Source organism: Anser cygnoides, chromosome 1 (genome assembly GCF_040182565.1).
Source record: "Anser cygnoides isolate HZ-2024a breed goose chromosome 1, Taihu_goose_T2T_genome, whole genome shotgun sequence".
NCBI classification, from domain to species: domain Eukaryota; kingdom Metazoa; phylum Chordata; class Aves; order Anseriformes; family Anatidae; genus Anser; species Anser cygnoides.
Genome location: NC_089873.1, coordinates 116,324,384 through 116,336,781, shown reverse-complemented (window position 1 = coordinate 116,336,781; position 12,398 = coordinate 116,324,384). Strand labels below are relative to the sequence as shown.

The 12,398-nt window shown below is 41.4% G+C and overlaps 1 protein-coding gene across 1 annotated transcript in view; it reads right to left on the bottom strand.

The window, feature by feature from the left end:
- Nucleotides 1-3,486: 3,486 nt before the first annotated feature.
- PCP4 (Purkinje cell protein 4) overlaps nucleotides 3,487-12,398 on the bottom strand; it is a 54,317-nt gene continuing 45,405 nt past the window's right edge. Inside the window, exon 3 of the mRNA XM_066979029.1 lies at nucleotides 3,487-6,015. Coding sequence (XP_066835130.1) covers nucleotides 5,888-6,015 — 128 coding nt within the window. The 3' untranslated portion in view covers nucleotides 3,487-5,887. The remainder of the gene's footprint in view (nucleotides 6,016-12,398) is intronic.

Here is a 12,398-nt window from a genome sequence, read left to right as displayed (position 1 = left end):
GCCCAAGTGGCCTTCAGAGGTGATTCAGCTGAACCGCCGTGACTTTGTTTTGGAAGTTTCCACAGTCAGCTGCCAGGTCTAAAATGGGAGCTGGCAGGTAATAACTGAGGGTAGCAGAAGGCACCTAAGATACCACTCAGATGCAGAGGCCTCCGGTTCTGTCTAAATGAGAACACCACCACCTGGGGTGAGATGTGCACCACAGCCATGTCCCAGAAGTGGGCCATTATACAGCCTGGTTGAGTACCACTTCCTCCCTCCTCCACACATATTCCTCAAACTTTGTTTTTTGTGACCGAGAAACTGTGACACACTCCAGCTGGTCTTCTGAGGTAGATGAGCAGGGACCACAGCTGTAGGGATGGCTTCCATTCTTGCTTGGGAATGCCTCCACTATGCTGCATTTTTCCTCTGGATCCAATGGGACCAGTGTTTGGGAAACACTACGTGGCAGGTAAGATTCACTGGAGTACATACATACCTTCTGGCAGCAGCCAGCTTTGCTTCGAAGAGCCCTTGTTTCTTTGTAGTCCTGAAACAACCCAAATGCAAGGGCTCATTACGAGAGACTGCGCACTGTTCTGGTGCTGCGTTTTGGGAGCAGGGGATGTGTAACATGGACATGGAAACAACATCTATTCAGTGAACCGCCCCCAAGATTCTTGATTTTGAGGGTTCCCAGACTGTTGCCTTGCCACTGCAGGTCTGCAGTCAGCGCTAAGCCCAATGGCATGGCTGCGACAGAGTGTGTGGCACACTGGGGAGAAGCTGGCAGAGAGCAGCTTGCAGACTCAAATGAAACAATCAAACAACCAAAAAAAAAAATTACCTGAGCTGAATAAAAATCACCTTCAGATAAGTCAGGGAGTTTCAGCAGACCTCTCTTATCAATCCTTTCCCAAATGCACTCCTCTTTTTCTCCAACAATTCCCTGCCTCCCTTCCCTCTCCATTTCATACTCCTGTAAATGGTTTCTCTGACATATTGGCACGGCTGCACGTGGCTATTGGTCTTTGGAACAATTTCAAGCAGGCCATTGTACGAGCTGAAGTATTGCTCCTTGGCTGAAGCAGATTACTCAGCTGTGCTGACATCCACTCCAATAGGCAGGCCTGGCGGAAACGCTGCCCCACAGGGAACCCATCAGGGAACTCATCACACGCTCCCTGGACCTGCTTGGGGTGATCTTTGCAATCACTGGGGCACAAGACAGAGCACCCACAACTCAGATGGGTTGCCCTCTTCCCGGAGTGTCTCTGCCCCGCAATGCAGACACAGAGGCTGGCCGAGGCTTGCTTTGATCCACACTGCATGCAGCTTGGGTGACTGAGGGTGCAGCAGCAAGGAAGGGGAGGTGAAGGCCACTTATTTATATAGGTCCTGTGACCTTCTGGTGGGCCGAAGGCCCATGGCCGGGCCGGGCAGGGCAGGGCTGTGGGGAGCTGGAGCATTAATCCTGCTGCAACCTCACTTGGGCAGAGGCAGACGGCCCTGGGGCTTTGCGTGATCTTGGGTCCTGGGCAGGTGGGAGAGCCCTGGGGTGGGCAGGGACAGGCTGGGCTAATGGTCTGATGTGATCTTTCTTTCCTCATGGGTCCTCTCAGCAAGCCTTCTGTAAAACTAGGAAGTGAGGAATGGGATTTTTCATGTAGAAAGGATTGATAACACAATTTGTCACCTTGCTTTTCATCCCTTTTTTTTCAGGGGATTTGTAAGGATATTGCACAACCCATGCTGTTGGAGTTCCAGTGGCAAAACCCCACTCCTGAGAGAGCTGGGCATACCATCGAACCCTTTTGCCGCCTGTTCCTTAACCAGTTATTTCACTGCAAGAGGACCTTATCAATTGTTTCAAGACTCCCTAATTTCTTTAAAAGACCTTTTCTAAACTTTTTGAAAATCCAGATGCACCTGGGTTGTCATCAGCCACCTCTCTGTTTACTCCATCAGCAACCACCAAAAGATTTGTGAATTACAACTGCTCTCAGGCCAGTGTTGCTCTATTATGGTTGTATGATGGCACACCATAGCTTCTGTAGAACCACCTAATAAAGACAGTCTTCATAAATCCACAAATCCTCCTAGAACCCTTCTTAAAATCTATTTGCCACTGCTCATTCCCCTAGAATTGAGATCAGTGTGAAGGGTTAAACAAGACAGCTTCTGTGTATCTGAGTTCCTATAGAAGATGTGGATGGATCCCACCCAGTCCCAGCAATCTGTTATTATTCATTTTGTCAGTTTACTCCAAACTCTCTCCTACTGACTTTTCAGTTTGACAATGAATTCCTCAGGTTGATGCATTATAAAAAAGACCCCTGTTGTGGGAACCTCTGCTGTGAGCGTTAATGCAAGATTAATTTCTACTTTCTGCGAGACCTCAGCTTGCCTGCATCCCCACAGTCCTTCTGTAGGCTACCAGTTTGAGGAGGGCTTGAAGAAAGTTTCATTTATAACTCTACGTTCAGCAAGCTGCAGGCTTCCCTTTCTGCATTTAATTTGTTAGAAATCACAATTTTTGCTTTTTTTTTTTTTCCCTTTCCCCTCATTTGGGCATTCTTGTTCTTTCTGATAGTGTTTCTTTCCTTCTAATAGTCTCCTTTGCTGTTTAGCTCTACAGGCTATTTTCATGGTCCAGGCAACAATGTGAACAAAGGATTTCTAATGCTCAGGCAATTGTTCTGATCATTCAACCATAGGTTATTCTCTTTTGGGACAATCTGATAGGTAATTTGGAGCAGAAGCAGATGTGTCTGGGGAGGATGTAGGTGTACGTGGTGGGAGTGATAACCCTGTTTTCTGTAACACATACTGCTCTGAATAATCCTTCATGTTACCTAGAGGAACTCATGGGATTTCAGCGAAGATATCCACCTAATTTAAATCTTGCTTTTCATGACTTGGTTACTGCCATCTATGTAGTGCCAGTTAAATAGAGAGCTTGTTGAGTGTTTGGTCGTTAAAGACCCAAATTAATGCCTGGAATGTGTAAATGTCCTCTTTTTCCCATCTTAGTGGAGCTCCTGGTTGAATTGAACTCCTTTCCTCACCTCAGTAACACCCTGAGAGGTCTTTGAAAAGTATGATTTAGTGACAAGAAAGGAAATTAAAAACTGCCACCTTCAATATGCACAAAGGATGAAAAGCAAGACTTGGGAGCAAGAAAGCTCTCCTCTTTTGGAAAGATGAGCTGAATCTATGATGCAAACATTTTATAAAAAGGGAATTGTCTGGCAAGGGCAGCCACAATTAATATGAATATCATGCCAGTTGACTATTTCCTCATTATGTTTCACTGTATATTAAGACTGTATTTGTAAGATGTGCTCTGAACTTCACATTAAAGAATAGCCCTGCTGCTGAAAGAGCCATAATTCCTTTACTAACAGCCCTTGTTGCTGTGCTTCAGTAATGTAATTGTTTTCATTGTGTCCCAGCCATATGATTATTCCTGTTGTGTAGGAAATTTAAGTCCAAGGAATGTCAGATCAAATATAAAAGCCTAGTGCTTACCCATACTTTTTATTCAATTAAGTAGCCATTACAGAGCTCATGCTATTTCACATGACATAATGCAGAACGCAAATGTAGTCCTTTATTACAGACATATGTTCATTTAAACAAAATGGCACCAACACAATCCAAACCCATTACAATTTTTAAATTATTACACTGAGGTGATTATTAGATGGTGAGCAGTCTGTGAAAGGTAAGTGGAGAATCTGTAGCCTCCAGAAACTACACTTAGAGCACAGCAGCAGTGTTGTTAGAGATTTATTTGTGAAATTCATAAATGCAGAGCAACAGCGATGCTAAAATATGCTCCTGGAGTGGCAGCACTCAGTTGCAGCTTGGAGAATGCTGACTTCACAGGTGTTGTGCAGTGAGTCAGGCATATGGCCAGGGTCTGACAGACAGAGGTGCCTAAGGCAGGGTCTGGGCAGCACTTAGGGTCTTATCCCTGAACAAAGATTTTAAAAGTCCTGTCCATTCCTGCCCCATTTTGCTGTGTGTATTAAATACCTCACATGCTCTCTCTGCATATTCCTTCTGCACTGCTCACAGGATCCATCAGGCTTCCTCTGCCCAGTATTTCTGAGGGGAGCCCCTACCCAGCACGGTACCAGAGTTCCTAACACTGACCATCACATTTTGACTTCTCACTAAATTGTTGCCCAGCACCGTAAGTGCCTTAACCTGTGTAAATCTGAGGGCCTTCCCTCCGCAATCTTGCAGTCTGGCTTTCACTCACAGCTCTGCACCTTGTCAGTATCGCTGCTATGGGGGGTTCTCATAGGAAGCGATCGCCACCAGCATGAGATATTTCCTTTCCCTCTATGCCCACCCCTTACTGGTAGCTTCCAATTTATATGAGAGGCCTGACGATCTGTCCTGGTGATCAGAATATGCCTGTGGGAGGTGGGAGAGGAGGAAATGAATGCCTCTAGACAGCTGGGAATGATACCTAAACCTCTCACACTTGAAGCAATCTCAACTTCAGGCTGTTCAGTTAAGGGTAGGCAGGCTGCCACTGCTCAGCCAGTATGCCTGCCTCCACCAGCCTAGAGGTGAGGCTCATGCTGCTATCTTGAAGAACTGCTATAACCTCCAGTCCTTTAGAAAACATGTCTGTCTCTGATTTCCCCAGGGATGAAGATGCCTATTGGAACCCCTAAGCCTGCTGATGAAGCCGAGGATGGGATTTTTGACGTATCTGTGCAGTGCATGCCCAAGTTGCTCCATCTAAATAGCTCCCTTTTCTGAGTACAAGCTACTTTTAAAATCTTTTCTGAACCTTCCCTGTGCACTATATAGGCAGCTAATTCCTGATCACGTCTGAAGCCAGGCAAGATCCTTACATAGGTTCAGTCTGGAATTGGTCTGTTGCTCTTTTGCAGCAGGGAGAAAATTGAAATTGTTGTGGCTGTTTTCTATTAATCAGAAACTGGGCTAACATAGTGATAGAGTAAGGGGCTCATACAAAATCACTTTAAATTACAAATAGCACAGATAGAGACAGGGAGTCTTATGATTTACTCATCAAATACTGAAAATAATATGAAAAGACAGAGATAGCATAGAAATAATTACTGAGTATGTAGAGGGTAAACAGCTGCATCAAAAACAGTTTAGAGGAGCAGTTTGTATTTTTACTAATAGTGTTAAAAAAAAAAAAAAAAAAAAAAAGCCTTCCAAAGCTTTCTGGAATTGGATTTTGCTTTTTGTATTTTGCTTATTTTTTTTCTCCATAAGTCAATGCGCATCCAAGCTGGGCAATTTGAACATCATCATCCAAAGAGGGAGGAAAATGACAATTTCCTCACTTAAGCCACGTTATTGACATAATTGCAAGACAAAAATAAAAGCTTATGGTTTCCCACACCTCTTCTCTTCGTGCCAGCTTCTGTCTGCAACTTTTTACTTTAAGCTCATTACAGGAAAGTAATTTTAGTGTCACATTTGGCTGGCAGCAGGAATTCTCCAAATGAGGTAAGCACAGCTGAGGCACGTGCTCTCGTCCCTCAGCAAAAGCCTTGTAACATACGGTGCTGTTATGTCTCCAAGCTTTAAGTGAAGAGGAAAATAGGCATCTGGGCCGGGTTCATCTGTAACACCGTGCTTGCTGGATTAATGTGAAAAGACAGATGAAGGCAGACACTTTAATTACTTCACCCTAACTTTTTATTACAACATCAAGTAAAATGGTGAGTTACAGAGTATAATGGGTGTGAAACACCTGGGATGAAGTCACACACAAGCTCATGGTTTGTTATCTGCCAATGGGGTTTTAAATATTGATCATTTCTGTACATGCATCTTTGTGTTATTTCTGATTTTCTTGATAAATCATTTCAGGATTACTTTGATTTAAGCTGTGAGGTAGCTACTAGGACTGGGACCCCGCTTTTTTCTTCTGGAATTTCCTGAACTGGGACTGTATCGCCACGGCCGCCCGCTCTGTCTCTGGTGCGTCCATGTCTATGTCAAATTCTTCTTGAACCTTCTTCTGTCCATCTGCCCAAGGAAAGCAAAACAAAACATCAATATATTTTTCAAATAGAAATAATCACTGGACAGCGCATGTGAAAAACCCTGTCCCTCTCTCCTTCACAAACATAGACATGATGACGGGGAGTATATTCAGAAAAACGCTAGGACCAGTTTCGGCAAACATAGCTTATCAAATCCTCCTCTCTCCCCCAAATAGCAGCGTCTCTGACTGCCTGTTTATAGTTAGGCACTGAGGAGTGACATCCAAGCAGTGCTCTGCTCAGCAGTTACCGAGCATCACCCTGACATCTGAGGAAGTCCTTCTCTGCCCGGCTAATTAACAGTGGGGGGCTGAGGGACCCTTCTGTGCCTCTAGCAGGCAGAAGTTACTCACTTCCCCATCTTTACTTCAGAACAAAAGCACATTAAAATATTCTACATTACCAATAAAGACCCTATTCCTATTCCATCTCCGGTGTTAGAGGAAGAGAGATTACTTCCTAAGGCTAATTTCCATCCTTTTCACTTGTTTCCTGCCTCATCCCTTTCAGCACGTAACGCTCTTCCCCTCTAAATCATTTATGTTCAATCTCTCTTTCTGCCACTGTGCTGCTCCCCTTCACTTCTCTCCAGGCTCTGTTATTGCCTTTTAGCCTTGATCCTTGGCTCCTTGCCTTCTTTTATTCCCAGTCCTCAGCGTCTTGTTCGATTGCATTCAATCTCCAAATGGACAGCCCAGCTGACTTTGCTGAATTTTTTTCATCCACCTATGTGTTAAAAGTGCAGCTGTGGGAAAACTCCTGCCCTCATTGCAGAGATAACCCTAATCTACCTGGACTAGCAAGGCAAGAACACATATTCACTCCACCAACCTCATCATACCACTGCGTTTCTCTCTTCTCTATGAAGTTGTTTGTTGAGTTCACTTATATAATTGTTGTATGCCAGACCTGCAGTGAACGTCATGCTAAGAGTCTGCAGACAGCTCCACTTTAAACAGGTGTGGCAATTCACTTATTTTAAACCATTTTCCTTTTTTATTCTTGACATTAATACCTCAGGGATGCCCACCCCCAAGCACTGTTAATGTAAATCAAGAGAAACACTTTCAAGTGTATAATTAAAATGAAACTTATTCCCTACTCTTTTTCTCCCTCTCACTAGAAAACAGGTAACATTTTCCACTAGTAACACTGCATGATGTTAGCATGCGTCTTGCAGTATTCCTTGCTCTTCCTTCTATAACCAAATAAATGCAGCTATGTTAATGTAAAAGATATGTTTGCTCAGTATTTTGTTTTATCTAAAAGAACATTTAAGAAGAAAGGTGAAAACAGAACAAGAAAGAGAAAGTCTGGAGAGGAAGAATAGCTTGAGAGCTTATCGTAACTTTGATTACAAGGTATAAAGGAAAGTGTAGTTATCAAAACTAAGACTTTATGGAAGAAAAGGAATCATACTAATATTAAAACAAACTTCCATAGCAATTAAATCCAGGAATCTCTATGGTTTGTGTAAGTGTTCACGCAACACAACCACCTTAAGTACAGAAATAAAATTATCACCTTATTCAGAAATGAATTCCTTGTGCTTGCAAGCTGTTGACACAACCAAGGAGGAAAAAGAACTCTCATATTAAAGGCATGATATAAACTGAAACTTAAAGTGGCTTCTTAAAGAAACAGAAACGTCTGTACCAGTGCCTAAACTGATATCGATAACACAGCAACATGCTTTGTGAAAATTTTCCTATTGCTAGATACCATCTCCTCCACATTGCTGTGTATGCAACTACAGAAACCAAGATTATTTTTTAAATTACATTTTAAAAGGAAGCAGTATTTTCACAATGACATAGTAACATTTAGTTGGTATTTTGGGGGGTTATTTTGATTTGGTATTTGTGGGTTGAAGGGAACTAAGATAAGTAATCACAACATTTTATATGGAAAGAAATCAAAAAAAGTACTTTAAAATCCTGCTGTGAAAAACTAAGAATCTGCAGTCAGAACATGCAAATATAGACTTTTCATTTGAAATTTTTGAGTAAAAAATATCAATAGCACGATCAGCTCTAACAGTAGCCACATCGTGATATCAGCAATAAGATAATAAAAACTGTTTTATTTTTCCATATGTCAAAATCTCTCTGCCATTAATAGGGGCCTACTAACTTAGTTTTATTCTGAAGAGTATCACTTACAGAGAAATATTCTTGATACATTTTATCAAAAAAATATATACTAGCAATGAAAAAATCATTTAATCAGCTTTGAAATTGATGAGACTTATCTCTTTGCTTCATGATTTTCATTTCTGCTGTAACATTTTGATCTTTAGGTTAATCCCTAGCTCACTAGACACAGTAGTCAGTCTCAACAGTGGAAAACAAAAGTGGAGTTTATGCATCAATTTAAGTTTTTCAGTATATAAATTCCTGTCACTTAGAAATGTCAATAGGGAAAGCTGGATGGATGGATGAGTAGACACAACTGGTTTCATACCACTTGAAATCTGGCTTGTACAACTCATGTCCTATAACAGCCTAGTCTTGGCAGTATGTTGCAGTAGTGACTCAGCAATCTTACCTTAAGATCTTAGAGACTCAAAAAAGGGCATTTATTATTATTTTTCTCTAGAATTTAATCCTTTAATTTCTCTATAATTTAATTTTTAATGAGATAATCTTTGCCTGATCAGAATCATCATTATTGCATTAAAATTAACTGTGCTACAATAATTCGTCATACCTGAAGATCTATTTTACTGCCTTTTATTTCTGGGCTCATTCTTGTTGAAATCAAAACCCCAAATCCTTACAAATTCTTTCTGTATCTCTGTTCTTCCAATTAATAAATAGGAATGTTAGGACCCTTTGTTTTCAACCATGATTTAGACTTATAGATTAAAAAATAAACACTATTCGAGACAATTATATGGCTAATTAAGATTTTCATTGCTTGCTTACAGATGGTATGAAAAAAATATAAATATATATATATAAAATTATCACACATGTGCATAATGTACATTATAATACAACGTGTATATCATCTAGACATAATGAATATGACATACCTGTTTTCTTTCTCCCTATGTCCATCCTTATCTTTCTATAGGCATATATGTGTATATCCACATTTGAATATATAGAGAATGTAAGTGAATTTATAGAGAAATACACAGACATATTTGTTTAAAGAGTTTTAAGTCCCGTGTTAAAATGAAAATAGCTAGATGGGGTATTCCGTAAATGGTGGGAGTGGATTGTCTTGCAGTTCTCCCCGAAACAGTTTCTATTGATGACTGTCAAAACACAGACACTTTAACAGATGGACTGTCAATCTGGGAAGAGAATGAAGCGGTGTACCTTCTTTGACTTTGTCTATGCTACGGGAAAAAGATTTTAGCTTTTAGCTTGAGTTGCTTTACTAAAAGTAGCCTAATGATTCAAAATATATCACTCCCCACTAACTCCACTGCTTCTGCTTTACTGGATGGTCAGAGATAAAAGCAGGAGTTAAGAATTGACCCACTTAATTACAACAAAAACCCTGCCTGTACATGGGACTTGAACAGATTATAGATGACCTCACTTCACCAGTAGGAGTGACAAAGCCTTTTTGTACCCTTTTTACTATACATGCACTTATGTCACACTAGCTTTACCCATCAGTAGCGCTCATAAATTTCAAACATGCAGGCTGCTAAGTTTGAATGTTCAAATCATGGAATTTATGCAGAGAATTGAATGCAAGCCCATACAAATGTCCCTCTTTCATACACCATCTCTCATTGTTAGCTTTTCTTTCATAAGGGATCATTAGCTTGGAAGTGATCTGCAAACCCAGACAATTTTCACCCTCAGCAGGCCAGAGTATAGGCAAGCTCTTGCACAGAGTTTACAGTTGGACTTATTTTTTGTTGTTGTTGTTGTTGTTTTTCATTTGTACCAGTTTGGGCCAACAATTGTTTGATAACAAGCCACCTTTATCTAAGCTACCTTTACAAAGCCATAAAGGTAGATCTGAATTCCCTCCCCTCCCTGTCACACATACACACTTTTGTTGATAACCACACTTTCTAGACTAATTTAGGTGTAGATTTTTCCATTTAGGTGGAAAACAAAAAATTAGGAAAACGATAATTTTCTACTTAGATGCAAATTCCACTTGGATATCAAAGGATCTCTGGTCTTCTTTCACAGGCCCACATGAGGAAAGTAGGATGAACAAGACTGTATTCAGTAGCCTTCAATTCACAAGGTAGTCATGATTTTGAGGGGTTCAGAAATTAAAAAGGGTTGATAAGCACTAGCCTGCACCTTCCACTTACTAAGGGGACTTGGTTTCATTAGCATAATTAAAAAAAAAAAAATCCTAACCTTTCTCACCACACTTAGGTATTTCAAGGCTTTCCATGGAAGATTTCTTCAGACTTGGTCCAAATTCCCTCTTCTAGATAGTGACTTCCACTTTTCTTATGAACGGGCCATGACAAACTGGTAGAGACTAGTTTGTAAGAAACAGGGAGTCCTTTATACAACGTGTCCCATATGGGTTCTGATCACCACCAACAGTGGAGGTGAAAAGAACAGTCTCAGCCCTTGTCACAGGGTGGTCATAAGAAAAGTCTATCATCTGCTGAGTTTTTCAAAATCATATATTTATTGTAGGATAACTCTGGCCATGTGCCATGTCAGGCAAATCTGAGCTCCGGTGGAATGAACTCCAAGGAGTGCAACATGAACTTCTTGACGAGCCCCACCATCGTAATGAGTACCCGTGCGCCAGCATACTACTTTGTAGGACTACAGACTGAGACAACTTGCACGGTCCAAATTTTACTTCTGTATATGCAATAGTCGTCCCAGCAGGAGAGCCTGAAACTGCATCTAATTAGCTGTTTTCCAAATCTAATACCCTGAAAGCTCATTTCACAGCGTTGAAATTGAAAAAGATCTATTTTAACTCCATTTCTAGATGAAACATTAGAAAGCTCTCTCTGTAATCTGCCACAGTGCCTCATAATCCATTGCAAACATTGGATGGATAATGAAACTGCCTATAACAAGGAAAACGATCAAATCTTACATGTTCAAATATACCCAGCAAACTCTGGAGAAATGTGGTGCAAGTGTAATTATTCACAAGTATGCCTTCAGCTATTTCTTTCACTTACTTTTTTACTATAAAGAAAAACGAACTATGACAACACTGGAAAAAGAAAACACGGCTTATTCCTTACGTGCCAAAAGCCTGAAGAAGTCTTTTGTGACCTTTGAATAAAGGGGTAAGAGATTAATGTTTCCTAGAAGTGTTCATTGATGGATGAAAGCTGGTTGGCTGGATTTGGGGGAAAAGAGGACTCACTTTTTATACTCAGAATTTCTCCACCCTCCAGATGAAATAAAGATTGTTTGTCACTGCCTGGAAAAATATTCAGCATGAAAAATTGCATGGGCTGGAGTCTCTAAGTGGCATTTCACATCTTAAGTGCTATCCTCCGCCCCTGCTCACCCGGCCCACATCCAATAGGAATTACGGGACTATGCTGGAGGTGGAATATACTCATAAAAACACTTCATTTTTCAGGGGGTAAACTGCAGCATTTGGAAAAAGACTAAATGAAATGTGGGACAGAATCACAATGCCCCTTAACATGCTGGAAGCAGTATTTTGCCTTAGGCAGGATCATTACCTCCCACTGTTCAAAAGATTGTTCAAGCTGTGACAGTCTTTATGCCACCCTGATCCCAAGCTATTACACCAGGCTGCCCAATGAGGCAGAGCAGTCCCTAATTAAAGAGGACCAAAATGGGCAGGAATCTCACGGATATTGACATTCATGTGGAGCATTATTTTTATGTGATGGGAAGAGTCATTTTTTTTTCCAACAGGACTGCACAAAGCCACCAGCCAGCTACAGAAAACACGGGTGCTTAGGTGTATGGACAGCCATGTTTTAGTCCACGTAACTGCCAGTTTGAAAGCCAAGAGCTGATGTGGTCATTCTCTCCCCTCCATATTCAACTGAGAGGTGAGGAAGAGAAAGACAGGGTCTTGTCTTCTCTTAGAGGGACAAAAAGGAGGGAGAGCTAGGGGACTCAACCTAGTCTTTTCCTTCCCTGCAAGACGAGGAAAAGTAACACCAAAACTGACCTTATGGCTGATTAAAGGAGACAGCCTACTTCTCAACAACGAAACCTCTCCAGTCAGTTGCCAGGGCCAAATTACGCAGCAGTTGGCTCTGAGCCTTTGCTTTGGTCACCCGGCTGCTCCCAGGCAGGCTCTCACTTCACAGAGCATCTGAACAGATGGGAACACTGGGGGAGTGGATGTTGCCCGAGCCCAGAAGAAGAAAGGAAGGTAGTACTGGCATGCGGAAGAGAGCCTTAATCTGCTATT